At 42.3% G+C, this 20,434-nt stretch overlaps 2 protein-coding genes and 1 pseudogene across 30 annotated transcripts in view; 2 read left to right on the top strand and 1 right to left on the bottom strand.

Moving 5' to 3' along the window:
- Nucleotides 1-254: 254 nt before the first annotated feature.
- NDUFB9 (NADH:ubiquinone oxidoreductase subunit B9) lies at nucleotides 255-7,478 on the bottom strand. 3 transcript variants are annotated; one of them, XM_086337177.1, is made up of 5 exons: nucleotides 7,320-7,447; nucleotides 6,953-7,092; nucleotides 4,084-4,276; nucleotides 3,406-3,519; nucleotides 255-473 (listed from the first exon to the last, which is right to left on the bottom strand). In XM_086337177.1, the coding sequence occupies exons 1-5, from the start codon at nucleotides 7,332-7,334 to the stop codon at nucleotides 342-344; spliced, it is 594 nt and encodes a 197-aa protein (XP_086193303.1). In that variant the 5' UTR covers nucleotides 7,335-7,447; the 3' UTR covers nucleotides 255-341. The 3 variants fall into 3 exon arrangements, with proteins under 3 accessions (XP_086193303.1, XP_086193305.1, XP_086193304.1); XM_086337179.1 differs by lacking the exon at nucleotides 6,953-7,092 and having other exon boundaries at nucleotides 7,435-7,478; XM_086337178.1 differs by lacking the exon at nucleotides 6,953-7,092.
- A 30-nt stretch (nucleotides 7,479-7,508) lies between these two features.
- The window catches only part of LOC147359596 (mitochondrial import inner membrane translocase subunit Tim8 A pseudogene), a 31,425-nt pseudogene continuing 18,499 nt past the window's right edge, over nucleotides 7,509-20,434 (top strand). For 3 of the 7 annotated variants that reach the window (XR_015140951.1, XR_015140950.1, XR_015140953.1), the window contains exons 1-5: nucleotides 13,281-13,699; nucleotides 14,815-14,864; nucleotides 16,247-16,310; nucleotides 17,394-17,537; nucleotides 17,641-17,683. The product of XR_015140951.1 is annotated as a mitochondrial import inner membrane translocase subunit Tim8 A pseudogene, transcript variant X2 (transcript). Of the gene's footprint in view, nucleotides 7,563-10,926; nucleotides 11,048-12,970; nucleotides 13,700-14,814; nucleotides 14,865-16,246; nucleotides 16,311-17,393; nucleotides 17,538-17,640; nucleotides 17,684-20,434 lie in introns of those variants that run through there. The other 4 variants (XR_015140954.1, XR_015140955.1, XR_015140956.1 and 1 more) reach the window with 4 other exon arrangements.
- Nucleotides 7,509-20,434, top strand: part of TATDN1 (TatD DNase domain containing 1) — a 31,425-nt gene continuing 18,499 nt past the window's right edge. For 5 of the 20 annotated variants that reach the window (XR_015140945.1, XR_015140949.1, XR_015140948.1 and 2 more), the window contains exons 1-6: nucleotides 7,509-7,562; nucleotides 12,971-13,036; nucleotides 14,815-14,864; nucleotides 16,247-16,310; nucleotides 17,394-17,537; nucleotides 17,641-17,683. Coding sequence is in view for 13 of the 20 variants with exons in the window: in XM_086337163.1 (XP_086193289.1) it covers nucleotides 7,541-7,562; nucleotides 12,971-13,036; nucleotides 14,815-14,864; nucleotides 16,247-16,310; nucleotides 17,394-17,537; nucleotides 17,641-17,683 (389 nt within the window). In the remaining 7 variants the exon portion in view is untranslated. Of the gene's footprint in view, nucleotides 7,563-10,926; nucleotides 11,048-12,970; nucleotides 13,700-14,814; nucleotides 14,865-16,246; nucleotides 16,387-17,393; nucleotides 17,538-17,640; nucleotides 17,684-20,434 lie in introns of all 20 variants that reach the window. The other 15 variants (XR_015140946.1, XM_086337170.1, XM_086337161.1 and 12 more) reach the window with 11 other exon arrangements.

Here is a 20,434-nt window from a genome sequence, read left to right as displayed (position 1 = left end):
TTAGCCTCTTATGCCTTCCACTCATTACAGCTGAGTGAAGCCTTCAACTCAAGTTTATTCAAGTAAATCTTGTATCCGGTTCTGCTGTGTAGTTTTCCCTTGATAGCATATTTATCAATATGACTTAATGGGGAAGAACAGAACACATCTGACCGACGACATTTCACATACTTTTCTTTATATGTGTAACCGCTAAGAAAAGGACAGCGGCCCAGTCGCCTGGCATGTCACTGCTCTGAAGAACACATCAGTCATACAGGTGGAGTTATTTTATTAGGGCAAGTGTGTGTCCCGTTAACTCATCTCACTTGCGAGTGTGACTGTGAGGCATCTTCCTCTCTCTACATGGGCCGCTCCCGGGGTCTGGTCACGATATGCCACCACAGAGGGGGCAAGTCACCTTGCTTTCGGGCTGGGGGCAAAGCTTCAGTTCGGGGACCACCAACTGGGGTTTCCTCCTGCAGCTGCTTCACCTAGAAGAGGGGTAAGGAAGAACAATTAGAAAAGGAGTCGAACTGATGGTCCAACCTCTGCTGTGGAGCGGTGTCAGTGGTGTTTCTACTGTGTCACGTGACACTCTGATCCTCACTATAGAAAAGGGTTGTTTATACAGAACTGCATTATTTTTATGCCCATATTTTAACTCGGATACAAAAGCTGTTCTCCTTCAAGGTCTTCCCATTCTTAAAACAGCAAAGCTGAGAACAAAACCTCCTACCCTACTGCCTACTCATTAAGCGAAACCCTGACAATTACTACTCCAAGTTCCCCTTGTTATGGCCCCTTCACCTGACCACCCTCCATGTTCTCCTATCTCTGCAAAGTGGTCTCCAAAAGCACTGTTAAGAAACCTCCATTTGAATACACTAGGGATGTTAATTTAAAAGCCCTCCAAATAGCAATCAGGTACAAACGTGTTCAGTCCTGCCCTCTGCTGCCCAGCTACCCCTTGTTCCAGCGAAGCTCCGAGACCACCACTGTCCTAACAGAGGAGGGGACCCAAGGCACCCACATTCCAGAGCCATGATTTTTTGAACCTCCCTACAGAAAACCAATTCTGGGTTGTGGCAAACCTGGGCTACAGGACATGTGCTGTTTAATAATGTCGATGGAATAAGTAAAGGAGGAAGGTTTTGGGGAGAGGTTACCAAAGCGGTCAACTGCAGAGCGAATCTGCTGCTCTCCATGAACAAACACACCTCAAGTTGCCAAATGCTCACATACTTCTTGGAAAACACTGCCCTCCTTGATCACAAAATCATGATTTCAAGTAACCCAATATCCCAGTAACCAGTGGCCTCTTCCAGCTCATTTACTTAAAGGCCCCTTGAAAATAAGGGGCCTTCTTGAACTCATAGAGGCTACCAGTTCACACGTTCTCCCACATGACTTGCCCTTCTCTGCATGAGTCTCCTGTGTACCTCCCTACTTGATCCAGCTAGACTAGACTCCATCACGAAAATCACTCCCTATGGAGTAAACTTCAATTCCTTGTCGCTCTTGACAGAGAATAGCCACACCGTCTACCTGCAGGCCTGCACCCGTACAGCTTAGTATTGCTAAAGAGAAAAAAAAAATCTGCAACAAACTGGAGTCACAACGCATCTATTCCCAGGCTCACACGGGCCTTCAGCAACCCATGGCAATCTTCCTGCTCCTCTCCAGCCAGCTCATCTCTGGCCCACAATTATCACACCCTTTCCATGTTCTGCAAACATGCTTTGCCCACTCCCTGGCTTTTCCTTATTTCACTTAAAAAAGAGAAGCCAGCACATGAAAGTCTGTCATTTCCCCATTATCAAAACTTCTAACCCAAAAGTATTTACCTACAGCTTCTGTCCAATAAGAATGGAGGAAGAATCCCTTCTCCTTTCAAAGGCCCCCACACAGGCTCGGAATCCTTAAAAATTTTCCTTCTGTACCTGTTCCATCTCAATTCGGCATTACCAGACTCTCCCTCACCCCAAATCTCACCAGCACATATGCATTATTATTTTAAAAGAAAGTAATCTCTCGGTCTCCAGTTACTGCCCCATTTCTTCATTCTCCTCAGCAAATGTTCAAGAGCCATCTCTCCCTCCCGTTTTCTCCTCAGGTTCCAATCAATCTTTGTGTGACAGGTAAGCTCAAGTCAGGGCCACTAATGCCTTTTCTGTAACTAACACCTTTTGACATTATTTCCAGGACTCTAGTCCACGTCAAAGATGACTGGCCCTAGCCACTATTCCTGAAACACTTTCTCTTGGATCTAAGGATCTCAAACCTTTCTGTGGCTCTCCGCCAGCCTCCACTTAATCCACTTCCTCTGCTGTGGAGAGGGAACTGGGAAGAGGCCCCCCACCCCCCCTGCTGTGGCTTTTAAAACAATTGATAACGCCCCCATTTCTGTTCTGAGCCCAAATCTCTCCTCTGAGTTCCAAATCTGCACATCCAAAGTCACCCTCTGACACCTGCACCAGATGTCTCACAGCATTCTCAACTTTAACATTTTTAAACATTTAAAACTGAACACCTGATTGTCCTCTGACATCTGTTTTCTCTTCTCTTCCCTATCTCAATAAACACCACCACGCAACTCCACATGCTGAAGCTTAAAACCTGGAAATCATTCTTGATTCTCCCCTGTCCTTCACTCTACACAGTCCCCCCACCCCAATCCAATCCCTCATCACATCCCTGCAAACAATATCCTGGAGCTGCTTCCTTCCACACCCACCGTACCCATCCTAGTGCCAGCTGTGTAATCTCTGGACAAAACTACTGCAATAACCCAGACCGGTCTCTTCCCTTCTCCACATGCCCTCTCCAATTTATTTTTCACACTACAGCAAGACTGAATTTTTTAAAATAAAAATCAGGGCTTCCCTAGTGGCTCAGTGGTGAAGAATTCACCTGCCAATGCACCAGATATAGGTTCAGTCCCTGATCCAGGGAGATTTCACAGGCTACAGAGCAACTAAGCCCGTGTATCGCAAGTATCGAGGCTGTGCTCTAGAGCCTGGGAGCTGCAGCTACTGAAGCCGACATGCCCTTGAGTCCACGCTCAACAACAACAAAAGCCACCGCAATGAGAAGTCTGCAAGTGGCAACTAGAGAGTATCCCCTGCTTGCCGCAACTAGAGAAAAGTCCTCATAGCAATGAAGACCCAGCACAGCCAAAAAATGAGTAAGTTTTAAATACATATATATATCAGTCATCATGAGTGGAAAAATACCCAGGGCGCTGGTGGAGAAGATTAAAAGATTATAGAGTAGAGGAAAGTCAAGCAAAGGATTATGGAGGGGAAGGAGGAGAAGCAAAATTAAAGAACAGAAAAGCCAGGAAACACGTTTAACCTACTTCTAAGGTGGCTGTAAATGTTGTATTGAACACAAGCTGAAAGAGAAAGTACAGGCAAGACTCACCTCCCGCTCCCAGCTCTCCCTCCGCAGTTTCTTCCATTGCTCTCTCTTAGCAAAGTAGTCAGGATACATCGCCTTCTCCGAAGGATGCCAGTCATCTAAGCACCACTCGGGAACCTGTCAGGAGGGGAAATCGCAGCATCACTCCACAGAACACATTTACATGTCACAGGGAGGGCCTTCTCAGGAGATAAAAATCAATGCATTTTTATAACAATTCTAAGTACCAGACTTGCTTCTGACACTAAGCCATACAGCAGAGGACCAAAATAAAGGAGAACACCTTAGACTGAAACCACCTAGGGCTGAAAAACAGCAAGATCAGTCCAAAGAGAACTGGGATCGTCCCTCCCCTACCTGAGCTCTCTAAACATCCAATGTGGCTTTACGTTATTTGGAAATACCACTTAGAATACGAAGCATCAATTGAAACTGCTTAACTTCCAGATCCAAAAATGAGTTATTTACCCATTCCTTAAAGACTTTCCTTTGTCAAAGAGTTTACTGCAAGACCCTGGCTCTGAGTTTGGAAAGAAAAGTCTTGATGGCATCTGGGAGAGAGAAAACTTAACACTGAAAAAAATGTGTAACTGTCAGAAAAGAAATCTAGCTGCTCTTAAAAAGGCGAGTGGTTTCCGGGGCTGAGGTTTGAAATTCAACACACCTGTGGTCCTCACCTACCTTGTAACACTCGTATCTCTCATAGGAGGTGCCCCCTGGAGACTCAGGGAAGATGTACGGCTGGGGGTGCTGACCATGCCAGAATTCTTCCTCTGCCTCCCTCAGCAGCTGGGTGGCCTTCACCATGTCCTTTTCATTCTTATGTTCATCAAACCGGGCTCTCAACAAGCAAGCAAAGTACCGGTATTTATCCCTTAAACCAAAATGGTTTTGGAGATTAGAAATATAATCTACTCAATCGGGCAGTAGAACTATCTGACAAGAGGCGGTACTTCCACTAATGCCTCCCAGGTGAGTAGTGCAACTTCCCACCCCTCCCTGGACCCTGTCAATGGAGCGGCCGCATCATTACGACAGCTTTCTTGGCAGTCCCCCCCAAACACCAGCAGCAAAAAACTATTGTAGTAATAAACACAGCCTATTAATAAACACAGCCTAACCTCTTTCCCCATCTCCTCTATAGGAGGATCATTCAATTCATTGAATGACAACTTACTGAACTTCCTCCTACCTTGTGCTAGACACTGATCTAAACTCTGGACACAGAGATGTGGAAGGCAGATATTAACATGGTGGCAACAGTGTGGCTCAAAACACACCTGGGTTCAAATTCTGAATTTGACACTAGCTGCATGACCTTAGGCAAGTTCTGGTCAGGTTCTAGAAAGTGTTAGTGAAACTGTTCCTCAGTCGTGTCTGACTCTTTGCAACCCCATTGACTAGCCCACCAGGCTCCTCTGTCCATGAGATTTTCCAGGCAAGGATACTTGAGTGGGCTGCTATAGATACAGAGATCATTTATGGGGCTTAAAATTTTTTAAATTAATTTGTAAAACAACAGCTGATTTACAATGTTGCATTAGTTTCTGGTGTACAGCAAAATGAATCAGTTATACATACTCTTCATATTCATACATATACTTTTTCATATTCTCTTCCATTATAGCTTATTATAAGGTACTGAATATAATTCCCTGTGCCATACAGTAGATCCTTGTTATAGACAATAGTCTGTATCTGCTAATCTCAAACTCCTAATTTATACCTCCACCCCAACTTCCCCTTTGGTAACCATAAATTTGTTTTGTCTGTTTTGTAATTAAATTCATTTGTATATTTTAGATTCCAAATATAAGTGATATCATATTAGTCTTGTCTTTTTGACTTACTTCACTTAGTATAATCATCTCTAGGGTCATCCATGTTGCTACAAATAGCATTATTTCAGTCTTTTTTATGGCTGAGTAATAACAGGGCTTTGATAATACAGGCCACAGATAATAAGGGTCTGAAGCAAGCCACAGTGACGGATGGTGACAGGAGAGAAACATTTAGACTACAAATTTATGAGAGCAGGCTATGGAGTCAGATTGCTTAAGACTGAATCTTAGCTCTGCAGTTACTAGCTGTGTGACCTAGGGTAAATTACTTAAAGTCTTTAGGCCATGGGTTCCTCCTCCATTAAAGTGTTAATAACATTATCTATATCTTCAGGCTGTCCTTAAAGATGTGATAAGCTAAAACATATAAACACACTTCACACAGTGCTGGGTACATCCTCAGTGCTCAATGTCAACTACTAATATTATTACAGTGGGACGAGAACTTACAAAAATCAAGGTCCAGTTGTACACGGCATATAAGTATGTATGTGTATGACTCTGGCAGAGGGGTAAGTTTTGAGCACCCGAAAATAATACTAAGACTTAAAGTTGAGTGACTATATTACTAGTAATGCCATTAGCTGAGACAGGGAATTTGGGAAGAGTCAAAATGAGGTAGTGAAAATAAAAGTAAGTTCAGCTTCAGAGCACTGTAGGTAATCTAACAAATAGCTGGAAATACAGCTCCAGAGACAAGTCCCAACAATAGATGAGGCTGCACAGTGTATATACAGCAATAATCAAGCGTCTAGGATGGACCCATGCAGAACAAATAGCACTGTGAGGGCAAATGGAATAAAAAAAAAAATCAAGAAAGTACAGAGAAGAGACGTTAGGAGATTTAAAGGAACGCTGAGTTAGTGTTATCATGGTAACTACATTTACCCTTTCCTCCAAAGCTAATATTAATATTCCCAGATGTAGTTCAGCACTGCCTAAATTCTTGATGGCTTGACTTCCTTCATCTTATAAAACTGATAATTCTCTATGCTGTTTACATGTCCTTCTTTCCCATTAATCCATAAACTGCAACAGCTGAGAAAAAAATCCTTGTTAATATTTATTTATTCATCAGCCAGCATAGAACCTGAACGGCAAATTCTGACATGAATAAAAAGAATCAGGAAAGTAACGAACCCTACAGCCTTGAACCGGGCCATCCTGCTGCCTAGCAAAGAGAAGTAAGCCGATGACTTACAATCATCCCAAATATATAAAATCTGGGCTTCAAGGATGCCCTTCACAGCTTTTCCAGACATACTCAGTTTCCTATAGCTTAGAAGTTTTCCTCAGAAGCCCTTCTCCTTAGACTTAGGATTCTGCTAAGGGAGTAGAGCCCTTGCATTCATACATCTTGGGTTGTTACTCCAGCAGGCACTGCACTTAGATCACAAAAATCCATGTTTTAAGATTGGGTTCTAAAATTGTGTTCTAAGACTAGTTCCAGATGGACAAGAGAGGAAAAGAAAAAAATTATGTGGGAGATAAAGAATTATGTGGGATGAAGCTATAAAGAGGAAAGCTGATGGGGGTGGGGTGGGGGTGATGATGCTTTAGAGTTAAGACACCTGAGTTTTAATCCTGGCTAGGCCACTTACCAGCTGTAGGGCCTTGAGCAAGTTATTCTCTTGCCTTTTCTCATCTATAAAATAAGGCTAAATCATCCCTAACTCCCAGAGGTGCGAGAACTAAAGAAAAGAACGCACTTGTTATGACTGCCAATATTAGGAACGCGGTCACGAAGGAAGCTATTATTGAGTGAGCGCTGGAGGCACAACACAGTCCATCTGTGGTACTTTCTTTCTCTTGTTATGCAACCCTCTGCGTGGGTACCGCGTCCGTTTTCCTGATTAGAAAACCGAGGCCCGAGCCAGATAAACAAGTCTTCAAGGTCTCCCAGATGTGGGCGATGAATTCCGCATTCGAACCCGGGTCTAGAGGCGGGCTTTGGGGGCGAGGAGCTGCGTTCCCACCCCGTCCCCGAAGTCCTTGAGCCGCCCGGTACCAGGGCCTCTCGGCCTCTGTGGGAGCCCCCGGGGTCACCTCCCCGCACTCTGGGTCCCCATCTCCCACCTGTGGATGCACCATGATTCCAGGTGTCGCAGCGCCCGCTTATAAAGCCGCAGCACCTTCTGCTGGTGGGTCAGATAGGCCCCCGACGACAAAAATGCCATGATGGCCGGCTCACCTTCAGCGGCCCTGGGGGCTCCCGGGAAACCGGATGTCAGCGGCGAGGGGGCGGGGCGGTAGAGGGCCTTTTCCGCTTCCGCCGAGGAGAACCTGGGGCTGCAGTCATGAGTCGTTTCAAATTCGTGGGTAAGAGTTTGCCAGGATTTGGGGCATTTCGATTCCCGGGCATCGCGCACCGCTGCTAGAGGGCCCAGGACGTGAGCTCTCCAGCTCTTTGCCGGGTTGAACGTGCGCTCCGCGCAAGAGGGCGCGGGGAGGCCTCTGGGTGCTGGTAATGTTCTGGTGCTCAGTCTGGGTGCTGGCTTCACCGGTGTACTTATTTGTGAAAATTGACGAACTTCGCAGTTATGACTTGTGCTCTTTCCAATATGTTGTTGTATTCAATAAAAAGAAAAAAAGAACAACCACTAAAAAACTCAAAGCCAGACTTTGTATTCGCTTCTAGCCTACGTGCACCTTCCACCCCTTCCCGCTTGTTTGGCGGAGAGGAGGACGGGTATGGCTTCGAGGGACGTGTTCACTCACTGTATTCGTATCATAGTTCATATAACATTTACTGAGCGCCTCTGGTGGGCCAGGCATCGTCCTAGGAACACAGATCTGTCCTTAATCTGCTGGCATCACCATCTGGTGGGGAAACTGGAAGACAATGGGAAGAGAAACAAGTTGTGTACTTGGCAAGTACACTAACCTTTCAGCATCGGTAGAACAAGAGAGGAAGAATTCGACAGGAACTAAAGGAGTACGCGTATTTAGTACCACGCACTCAGGAAAGGTCGGGGGCGGGGGCGAGGGGAGGGCACGGATATTGTGAGCTAGGATTGGAAAGCTGACTTGGGAATTGAATGTGTTGCTGAGTTTAATTTTACTGTGTATAGAGTGGAGGTTCACTGGAGGCTTTTGACAAGGAGCATTCCTTAAGCAAATCATTGGATGCCAGTTTCACATTGGGAGCCTTGGGCTGTGGGATACAGCAGTGGGTAAAGCAGGGCATGTGCCTTCTTTGTGAACTTTCTAGCCACTTGAAGTGGGAAAATGACAGCTGTTGTGTAGGTTTGGTAGCTCACAGGGAGAGGCAGGGAAGCATATCGGAACTTGAGCAAGGGCATTGGAAAAGGGAGAGAGAAATGGGGAAGAGGTACAGATGCAGCGTTTAGTGGCTGAGAGTTTACAAGTAAGGGAGAGTAAACATGATTCAGGGTTGGGATAAATACCTCAATATGAAATGGAAGCCTGAAGTGGGTGGGAGACGTAAGGAAATCCATTTGTATTAGGTAAATGTGAGAATCTTACAGGACATCAGGTGGAGACAGTTACTGGTCAGTTGGAAATGTCTTGCATTCAAAGAGGTTAGGATTATAAACTTAGATCTAAGAGTTGTTTTGGGCAGCATTTTTTTTACAAAGATATTGTGCTAAGTATGTGGAATTATAAAGAATCTAGTGGTACAGTTAGTTTTCAGGCTGGAGAGGTATGTACAGTCAAAGTGAATGCAGCGGAGAGTGTTTAAGTGGCACCTTAAAGTGCCACGAAAGAGGTTTCTTAAAATACTGTGGGAGAGCCTGGGGTGGGGGACAGGTAGGTCCTCAGAAGTTGGAGACACTTTGCAGGTGCAGTGTCTCTCAGCCTCTTTATTACAATCTGTGATATAATTGATGGGGTAGATGGGGTGAGAGCCACGAAACCCTCCACAAAGAAAAGGAAACACACTTTTTAAAAGTTTTGCATTTGTAATAAAAACTTAATCCTTGCCTCGAGTTATGTCTCTTTAATCCTTTCTCTAGCCTCCAGAGTGGTCTGTATAAAAAGTCAGCTACATGTTTCTTCTGCTTCAGATCTTTTAGTTACTGTCCTCAGCATAGTTGAAGTGCCTTAACATAGCATTGCAGAAGGAAATGGCAGCCCACTCCAGTATATTCTAGCGTGGAGAATTCCACGGACAGAGGAGCTTGATGGGCTACACTCCGTGGTGTCACAAAGGGTCAGACACAGCCGAAGCGACCTAGCACACAGAATAGCATACAAAGCCTTTCTGTGGTCTGGGCCTGCCCGCTTTTCCAACCGCATCCTTTTTATGCTCTGTAAACACTTGGAGGTGCTGTTTCTTCCTTCTGAAAAGGTTTTAGAGTGGCAGTTTGGGACCATAATGTCCCTTCTGTCTCTGACATCCTCTTGCCTGGTTGATTTTTACCTACCCTTTACTTTACCACATTATTTTATAATTAAAATACTTATATATCTGCCTTTCCCATTAGTCTACACTCTTTTAAGGCAGATACTTGGTGGTATTTGTGGTATTTGTCTTTGTTTCCCAGGGGCTTATTTAGTACAGTGACTGTTCAGTGGAAGTATGAATGAGTGGGTAAAAGATGTGTAATTTTAGTATAGGTGGTAAGAAAATTGATAAAGGAATCTCAACCAGATAAGCTAGAAAAGACTTCTTACAGAAGGTGGGTTTAATTGAAACATATTTCTTTCTGTATGCTCTTCATTTCCACTCTCCAGGGGTAAACAATGTTTAAAGTTTATATCCTTCCATAATTTTTAAATTTATACAGAGACATAAAAATAGGCAAACATATCAGATGTGTCTTTTTATAACAAAAATGGGATCATACTATGCATTCTGTCTTTGTTATGTGAGTTTATTCCATGCCGTTTAAAAAGTTCTGCCTATGACCCACTACACAAATTTCTGCCTGTAGTATTCATGAGCAATACTTTGGAAAACAACCTGTTAGACCCAGGGACAGTTGTTCCATGAACAAGCTCTACATGTAGCAGTTGCATGAAACATTACACCCGTGGAGGAAGTTCCCTGGTAGTCTGGTGGGTGGAATTCAGCGCTTTCACTGCCATGGCTGAGGTTCAGTCCCTGGTTGGGCAACTGAGATCCCATAAGCCAAACGGCATGGCCAACTTTTTTTTTTTTTTTAATAATAGAAAAATTAAACCAGTGTTATAAAAGCAACCTTAGATTTTTATTTAGGACAGCTAACTATCCCCAGGTTGTAATCCTACATTACCCCCTTTTCAAATTGCACAACCAATGGCTGCCTGTGTTTCTAATCTGGGGAAGGAGGGAAGGAAGCAGAAGTATTTGTGTTTTATGGGAAATATTGCTCCCTCCTAGGAGACACTTCAACATTGTGTCTTAGGTTATACTTGAGACTAATTTCTGTGACATTGTCTGCATATCATACCACAAGTGACCGTCTTCTCAATCTGAATAGCAATAAGAATCTATGCTTAATCATTGCAAAGTGGTAAAATTTGGAATGGAGTGGAAGCTCCCTTTTCAATGATGGTGAGTTTCTGCTCTAAAAAGTAAAGTCACTCAGTCTGATTCTTTGCAATCCCATGGACTGTAGCCTACCAGGCTCCTCTGTACATGGAATTCTCCACGCCAGAATACTGGAGTGGGTAGCCATTCCTTTCTCCGAGGGATCTTCCCAACCCAGGGATTGAATCCAGGTCTTACACATTGCAGGTGGATTCTTTACCAGCTGAGCCACCAGGGAAGCCCTCCTGCTCTAAAACTCACCCACCAAAGGTCACTTAAGGACCCAGAGTGAAGGATATACCTCCGGGTGATAGGGGTGGCGGCAGTGGTATGTAAATCTTGATGCATTTACAGAACTTCTCTGGATGTCTTGTGTTTAACTTTGAAATAATATAGTGCCCTTTTAAAATTAAAGGCTATGTTATCCCCAAGATTTTCCAAAGTAAAATGGATACTCCAGGAAATCTCAGGGTGTTACATACTCTGGAATACCCCTCGTTTGAAAAGCAGAGGTTTAGAAGATGCCCATCTAGTAGCCTCTGTGCTCACTCCCATCAGATGAACCAGTGAGAGAGCAGCTGGCAGTAATTAATAACAATTACCTCAACCTCAGGTTGATCCTGGGGGGTCAACCAGCTGGGGCTCTTAGGAACTGTCAGGAGCGCTCCCCTCAGTGTGACGACTAGAAATGAATACAGACATTGCTGGATGTTGGGGGCAGGGGTTGGCAGGGAGGGGAGAGGTTAAAAGAAGAGAGGGACTGTAAAATCACTCTCCACTGTGAACCTCTACAGCACAGTGAATCTCTTCCAGACTTCTACACACCCCTGTATGCAGGATGCCCTTTCTGTCTGTCAGCGTTTAAGCTTTAGCTTTCTACAAGATCTCGATCTTCTGTGGAGCCTTTTCATCATTCTTGCCAAAACTATGCTCCTTCTTGGCGCTCTGAAGCACAAAGCTGTAAAGTGATTATTTATAGGCTTAAAAGTATATAAAGCTCCTACTATATACCAACCGTTATGCTAGGTTCTAGGGATAGAGCACTGAAGAAGATAAACACGTCTCGCCTCATGTTGCTTACAGTCCAGCTTATTTTTTTTTTAATTGAAGGATAATTGTATTACATAATTTTGTTTTCTGTCAAACCACTTTATTTTATATCACAAATGTTATTTGCAGTTCCTATATAGACTGTAAATTCCTAGAAGGCTGGGACCAAGTGACAGGTCTTGTTCATTTCTGTACCCCCTAACTCTTTACATAATATTTGGCATAGTATTGGTATTCATAACTATTTGGTGAATAAAGACAATAATTTATTGCCCTCTCTGCATCTCTACTTGTATAACCCTAATTCAGGTTCTCTTCATTGCAAGTAGGAACTCTTGACTGTTTCCAGATGAACTATCCTGACTCCATTTGCCCCATTCAGATCCCACCTTCTACAAAGACACCAGAACGAGAGGTCCAGAATTCCAGTCTTGGAAGCCATCAGCGCTTCTTGGTGCATCTGGTGTTTTAAAGACAAGTATCTGTAACATGGTTGAGTCTGCCCTTTTCTGGTCACTCCCATCTCTTCACTATCACTGTGCTATTTCAGACCCCAGATGCTTTGTTTCTGCTGCTTCCTCTTATCTGGAGTTTCCTGTCTTCTGCTGGGTAACTCCCCAACTCATCCTTGAAGATTCAGTTCAAGAAGTCCTTCTTTCTGGAAGCTTCTTCTGGACTAACTAGCAGACTAAGTTGGGTGGTCCTCGTGTGTGTCCCACAGTGCTAGTATCTTCTTGTGATTTATTTTAAAAAAACCAACTTGTTTATTTCAATATTTAAGATCCTGTGTCAGATCGTAGTTGTGGCACCCTGAATCTCTGGACTCTCTAGTTGTGGCTGGTGGGCTTAGTTGCTTCATGGCATGCTGGATCTTAGTTCCCCAACCAGGGATCGAACTTGCATCTCTTGCATTGCAAGGCAGATTCTTGACTACTGGACCACCAGGGAAGTCCCCTAATTGTAATGTCTTAATTGGCTATTAAGGGGTATGCCTTCCCAGTTCTGCAGTGAGTTTCTTGAGAGCAGGACTACTGGCTTTCATCTTGGTATCCCAAGTGTCTAGCACAGTGACTGACAAGAAATAGGCACTTAGATTTTGTGTGAATGAAAAAGTTAGTAACTGGACCTTTTATTTAAAGTAAAACTTTCAAATAGAGGCCCTCCATGATTATATGTTTTGTTTTGTTTTTGCTTTCCACAGATATTGGTATCAACTTGACAGATCCTATGTTCAGAGGAATTTATAGGGGGGTTCAAAAGCATCAAGGTAAACTTTTCTTTTGTTAAGCTATTTATGAAGACATTTTCTGACTCAAGAGCATAAAAAGCTTAACCCACCCTTAAAATTGAAATATTAAAGGATTTATTGTGCGTCTTGGATAAAACTGTAAACGAAGTGAAACCCATATCAGCTATATTGGTAAACCACGATCATGAACATGTGTAAACTAGCTATTGTCACAAAATGTTATAAAGTATAAAACTTTGAACATAGAAATTGAGATAACCATATGCATAAAAGGCAAGCCATAGTGCTTCCGGTTCCGCCGCGGAGGCACGTGAGTTGGCGCGGCGTCTGTCTCCGGCCGCGGGGCGGCGCTGGGATGGATCCCTCGTCGTCGTCCTCCTCCGCGTTGGGTATGGGCGCAGTCGACCCGCAGCTGCGGCATTTCATCGAGGTGGAGACCCAGAAGCAGCGCTTCCAGCAGCTGGTGCACCAGATGACGGAACTTTGCTGGGAGAAGTGCGTGGACAAGCCTGGACCAAGGTTGGACAGCCGGGCTGAGGCCTGTCTCGTGAACTGCGTTGAGCGCTTCATTGATACAAGCCGGTTCATCGTGAAACGACTGGAGCAGACGCAGAAATCCAGGGCAGGCTTCTCAGAAAGCCTTTCTGACTGACCTCAGCATTACCTCTTTGGAAAAGAAAGGTAGTTCGAGAAATGAAGAGCAGTTGATGGGGTGGTTGAAGAAGGCTGTAGGGGAATTGGCTCCCACCTCCGTCACTCTTGGGACATCCTGTCCTCTCAGAATGGACAAAGACCAGTATTTGGTGTGGGCGGGGATTTGAGGGTTAGATGTGTTTGGGGTTGTGTTTTTTTTAATGCTAATCTTGTGAAAACAGCTGATAGATGAATGGAAAACTAGATGAATATTACTGTATGTGGGACGAAGCTTTTCTCGTAGTCCCATTAACTGCTTCCTATAATTTTAATAGTGGAATTGCTTTATAATTTGACAGTGGGACCACATAGGTAATAATCTGTTAATTTGCTTTTTGTGTGGGTTCATTTCAGATTTCTGGGGATACCAGTGTACATCTTTGTGTCTGAGGGCAGCAGTCTGGGAAGAGTAATTTGGTACTTAACTGTAGGCCTCCTTATCTAGTGTTTGACTATGTGTGATGGCAGAAATGTATGGTATGTTCATACAGTACATTCCAACTTGCTGGATTACCTCCCTCCCTTATACTGTGATTCACTTAAATATCTATATAAAGTATGGTCTCAAGCTAGGACAGGTTGCCTGAGAGTCTAGAGGCCTTTAGTTAAAGGAAGCTAGCCAGTGAACATAATTTTCATACTAAACTGCCCCAAGGAAGAAGTTAACTTACCCTGAATATCAGGGTCCAAAAAAGTTTATAAAGATGTGCCTAAATGAGAAAATTAAGATTTGGGCCAGTTAGAAACTAACAGCAGTATCAGGTAGAGGTGCAGGCCTATTATAAATCAGTATAGTTTCCATTTACTATCATTGAAATAAAAGCTTCTAAATAAAAAAAAGCAAACCGTAAACCCAAACAGACTTTTCGCCCTTTTGATCAACAAAACAGAAGTACAGTTCACCTATTTTGCCTTATATGGGTTTCTTTTTTTTTTTCTTAAGGTATTGCTAGGTCTTATTATATGATAAGCACTTATCAAATAGTATTGATTTCACTTGGATTTAGTAACTGTGATTTCTATGTATTCAATATAGGATAATTAAATTATAGGTAAGTGAGTTTTTATTTACCAGATTTTAATGTGGGCTTCATCTCTTGCAGATGACTTACAGGACGTAATAGAGAGAGCTGTTCAGATTGGTGTTAAAAAGGTAACGTTTCATTTTTGTTATTATGATTTAAAAAAAAAAAAACACCTAAATATTGGTTAAAATACTGCAATGAGAAAGAGCCAATGCCACACTTAGCATTTTGTGATATGTATTGTTATATTAGCAAGTTAATGAAATAAAATGTCAAAATTTTATGTTCTCATCAGTTTAAGTGACACACACCTTGTGGGTGGTTCTTCCATGTGATCAGAAATTTAGTAAATGGCCAAGTCTTCTTGAAGAAGTTTTTTAAAATCCATCTGAATTACTAGGTTTCTTAAGGGGCAACTATTAGTAGATTTTATAACATAATTTAGCTTTGGTTAGAAGTAAGCAGGCTACAGTCCATGGGGTCGCTAGGAGCCAGACATGACAGAGCGACTTCACTTTCCCTTTTCACTTTCATGCATTGGAGAAGGAAATGGCAACCCACTCCAGTGTTCTTGCCTGGAGAATCCCAGAGACGGGGGAGCCTGGTGGGCTGCCATCTATGGGGTCGCATAGAGTCGGACACGACTGAAGCGACTTAGCAGCAGCAGCAAGCAGTCATCAAAAAGATATATCTCTAATCACTGTGTTTAGCTTTTATACTATGTACAACATTTCAAGCAACTGTGAGAACACTTTAATTTTTGTGGTAATAATTTGATAATCAGGAGAATTCTACTTTTACAGAGTTCTAAGCAAATGAATTTTAGCTCAGTGTCAAATTGTTTGAATAGATATTTCTCTTTAACTGGCATTTTTTAAAGTAGCAAGCTAGCCCACACATGAGCACAGGGAATAAGATTTGAGTTCCATAAGGCTTCCTGGTAGCTCAGTGGTAAAGAATCCACCTGCCAGTGCAGAAGACAAAAGTTCGATCCCTGATCTGGGAAATCCCACATGCCGTGAAGCAGCTAAACCACTGGATGAGCATGTGCTTTAGAGCTGGGAGCCGCAACTACTGAGCCCACACACCCTAGATAGAGCCCAGGCTCTGCAACAAGACACTCCCCCACAATGAGAAACTCCGCCACCAAAACCAGAGCACAGCCCCCGCTCACCACAACTAGAAAAAAGCCCGCACAGCTATGAAGACCAGCCCAGCCAAAAATAAAAATAATGAGTAAATAAACTATATATATATACATATATATACACACACAGAGACATATATATATGAAGATTTAAGTTCCATAGTGTGATATCAGGGCACTTAGTAGCTACTGCTTGTAAGTTAAATAAACCTCAGTTTTAAAAAGTGACCAGTTGAGTTCTGCAGGTTGGTGTGTGACAGTCGAAGAGAGAGAAGCATTTTGGGAAAAAAAGCAGGAAAGCATGTTTGGGAAACTTGTTGACACTCTGTTAAAGTGGACTTATTTTATTCCTTTCTGTTTCAGTTTATGATTACAGGTGGAAATCTACAAGACAGTAAAGATGCACTGCATTTGGCACAAACAAATGGTATCCTCATATTACTTTTACCTCCCACAATGTGAATTAAGTTATTTTGAAGAAGTCTTTCTGAGAACTGCCTCAGGTACAGATACAGCAGATCATGACTGTAGACACAGCAGGAAGATAGACTGATTAAGATGAAAAGATTCAAAGTGCCCATTGTCATATCAGATGAGCCCTCTTGTATTTAATAAGGATTATTTTAAGATTTCAGTTAATGAGAATTAAGTTCACTAGGCATAGAATTTAACCTCAGATATTCCCGATACAGAATTTTTGTGTGTATACTGTAATATGTTTAAGATATGAGTTGCTTTTTATTTGCTCTTTAACTTAAGCTACAAAAGATCATTTATTAAAATATTTATCATTCAGATCAGAGACACCGTGTAAGACCCCAGGAATGCAAGTAATAATTTAGTATATAACCCTTCATATGCTCACTTTATAGGCTAAATAAATACAGGCATATGAACATAAAGTTTTGGAGTTGATTCCTACAAGAACCCTAGTTATATAAAACACCCTCCTTTATCTGGTGTTTATTTACTTAACCTTTTTGTTGTTTGTTTTTGCTGGGGAGGGGCCAGGAGCATACTTCATGTGCTTGACACTAAAGAATTAGGCATTCCATGTTATTTTTCAAAATACTGATTTATTCATTAAAAGCTGTTATTTATTAAAATCTTTTGAAAATGCATACTTTAGGATTCACTGACACTTTAGTGATTAAAGTCCTAAAAACATCTTCCCAGAGGCTTTTGATGTGTATAAGAATATTACCTTCCATACATAATATTACTTCCATAGTACCTTCCTTCCTTGTTATCCCCAAACAGATAGGCTTTTAAAAGTTCTCGGTTCTTCCACTCCTCTGCATGTTAAAGCAGTTTTCATATTCATGTCCAAAATTGGCATTAGTATTCCAAAAATTCTTATGATTAATCTAGTGCATTTCTGATAGTTTGACTAGTTTATGGGTATTGTTAAAAATGGACCAGTTGAAATTATGTGATATTCTTTTTTCATATTAAATATAAATACGGAAAAAATACTTTGAAAATAATCCTAAGCATTATTTTGTGCTAGATATGTTTTTCAGCACCGTTGGGTGTCATCCTACAAGATGTGATGAATTCGAAAAGAATGACCCTGATCATTACCTGATGGAGTTGCTGAATCTTGCTGAAAGCAACAAGGGGAAAGTTGTAGCCATAGGGGAATGTGGACTTGGTCAGTGTCAACTCATCCCGTTCGCGTGACTCAGTTTAGGAAAATAGCTGATTTGTTCTTTACAAGTCATGAGTAATTCTTGATTCTTTTTTATCTTTTAAAGATTTTGACCGACTACAGTTTTGTTCCAAAGATACTCAGCTCAAGTAAGGAAATTTATTGTCTTTAGAAATTTTTGTAAAATCTTAAGGGTGGTTTTTAAACAGTTTTTATCAGTTCAGAATGTAGTTAGGTTAAGCTTCAGAGTTTTTTTTTCCCCCTTTTGTATATAAGAAGTTAAGCGAAACAGATTCCATGCACGCTTGTATGGAATTTGTGAGGGGTGGAAGAATGCGGTTCCCTATTGGTTTAACCATCTAATTTATTAGAAACAGGGATGATTTTTACATGCTAGACTTTTGATTTTTGTTTGTTTGATAATAAGAGCATTCATACATGAACAATTCCGGTGAAATAAATTCAGTTGTGGGCATATGACTTAAAAGATATTTTTAAAAAAGAGTATAGGGTCAATTACCAAAGCTACAAAAGCATATTTCACTCTTGTTGGGCTTTGGATATTGTGATTGGAAGTTGCGAATCCTTTTGTAGGAGCCATGTTGAGAGTGGTGTCTTGTGAGAAAACGCCAAGCTCACAAGCTTCAGAGACCTCCTATAATACCATTGCCTATAGCTGTTAGTTGGAGTTCCTGTCGCCAGACTGTTGGGTTGTGTTGAAGGCTGAAAAGAAAAATTGTGTCATGGGCTTAATTTAGGACCTAAGCATTTTGTTGAGTTTCAGGTACAGTGTTTTATCAGATGGTAAAACAGAATGAGCTTCTGGAGGAGGCTAATTTAGGTATTCATCTATTCAGTGAATATTTATGGAGTGGTATGTGCCAGAACCTGCTGGGAACTCATAGCATACAGAACTATAAATAAGGTGTAATATCTGCTCCTCAAGCATTTAAGAATAAACAGCCCTTCATCCTGCTTAGGTTCTCAAACAAGACAGAGGAGTCTGGATCAGATTCTCTCTTCAGATACTGTCTAGCTTGCTCATAATATTTAATAGCCATTTTTGTCATATGATCTTGGATTAAGCCAGTGCTTGGTGGCCTGAAGGGGCTTTGTAAATTATGCCTGCCAGAAGTGTGCTTCCTCTTGCGCTCCCCTGCCTGCACACGACAGCCCCAGTGTGTCTGGCCCACGTGAAGTGCCTGCAGTGAGGAGCAGACTGACAGCGAGTCTGTCGTACCCTGGACTCCAGGGTCCAGAATTCCTGAAGGACCATAGCCACGTGACACGATGGGGTGATGTTCTATGGACCTTTCCTTTCAGGCTCCATGGTAATAGAGCCTTTCAGAGCTGTTTAGTTGGTAGCTTGTTATTTGCTGTGTTTTTTCAGGGACACTGACTGATTACTGGTAGGATTACTAAATCTCTGTACCTCTCCTGAATACCATGTAGGTCAGTTCACTTAACCTTAGAAGTTCACACATTCACACTTAAACAGAGGAGCAGTTGTCTGTAATAGTTTCTTAGGTTAAGCCTGCAGGTCATAATACCTCCACTTTCATGGCTGTTTTTGGTCGAGATGAGCCTCAGGAAGTGAACAGATCATGTGGTGTGATCATCAAGGGCAGTGGCAGAGTCCCCCAAGATTTCTTGCCCTTGACTTTATCCAGATGACATAAACTGATTCTGATATGCAGTCGAAATGCTTTAAACCTGATTTTTGCATGTGTTACATGAAAACACTGATAGTATCAGCTCTGTGGATACTTCACCATCATCTTGAGATTGGAACTTAAAAACAGTATATGTATAGCAGTGCATAGTTCATGGGCGCCTGTGGTGGGTCAGTGGTAAAGAACCCGCCCGCCAGTGCAGGAGACTCAGGTTCGAGAGCTGCCCTGTGTTGGGAAGATCCCCTGCAGAAGGAAATGGCAACCCTCTCCAGTATTCTTGTCTGGGAAATCCCACGGACAGAGGAGCCTGACAGGCTACAGTCCATGGGGTCAGAAAGAGTCAGACAGGACTTAGCAACTAAACAACAACGTATAGTTTATGCTTCAGCACACATGCCAATTGTCCAGGTGCTGTCCTGTAAGAGAGAGTTAAATTCCGTTGGTTAAGTAAATGATTATCAAGTGTCTCCTCGGTCTGATACAAAGAAGAATAAATATGGCAAAAGCCATCACAATATTGTAAATTATCCTCCAATTAAAATAAATAAAATTTTTAAAAAAGAGTTGGTTCTTATGCCTCTACAGACAATAGAGGACATACATAATTAAATTGGTTGGAAAAGCTATCAGAAAGTATGTGAACAGCAGAGGGAAGGACTCACTTTCTGGGGCAGTCAGATGGCTTTGCTGAGGTGACAGGATGTGACCGAGGCCTCTTCCAGAGCAGGTGAAGCTAAGGACAAACTAAAGTACCGTAGAAATTTTAAATAGATGGGCAGTTCAGTTTGAGATTTCATTTTCTTATAAAACATCAAATGACAGTTAAAAAAAAAAACTCACCAGTAGTGATTGTATTTGGATTGTCGTCATAGAAACAGATAGCTATGTTATCTACCTTTGCTTCCTCCTTTCCCATAAGGTGTACCGACGGCATCACCCCTATTCTCTGCCACATAGCACTCTGTCCTTGTTTCAGCATTTCTCACACTGTAATAAGTGGGTTTGTGTTAACCCCTTCCACTCCCACAACGCATTAGCGTCTGAGTTCTTCAAAGGCACAGACCAAGTCTTCCTCATGTTCTAGTTCCTATGCCACCTAGCACAGTACTCTGAGCATGATGTAAATGGGCACAGAATTTTTATTAATCAGGGAGGCATCTTTCTGATGCCTATAGAGCATCATGGATAAAAAGTTTATAATTCAGCTTTTACTGTTGAGTCTGTTGG

This window comes from Bos grunniens, chromosome 14, assembly GCF_055505025.1.
Source record: "Bos grunniens cultivar Pamir isolate PY7600 chromosome 14, Bosgru_T2T1.0, whole genome shotgun sequence".
In the NCBI taxonomy this organism is placed as follows: domain Eukaryota; kingdom Metazoa; phylum Chordata; class Mammalia; order Artiodactyla; family Bovidae; genus Bos; species Bos grunniens.
Note: the sequence above shows the minus strand (reverse complement) of the source record. Positions and strands in the feature narration are given on the sequence as shown.

Coding starts and splice junctions, on each gene's coding strand:
- NDUFB9 (XM_086337177.1), bottom strand. Junction 3,520..4,083: donor AGAGATACGAGTGTTACAAG/GTAGGTGAGGAC, acceptor CCCTCCTGACAG/GTTCCCGAGTGGTGCTTAGA. Junction 474..3,405: donor GGGAGAGCTGGGAGCGGGAG/GTGAGTCTTGCC, acceptor CCCCTCTTCTAG/GTGAAGCAGCTGCAGGAGGA.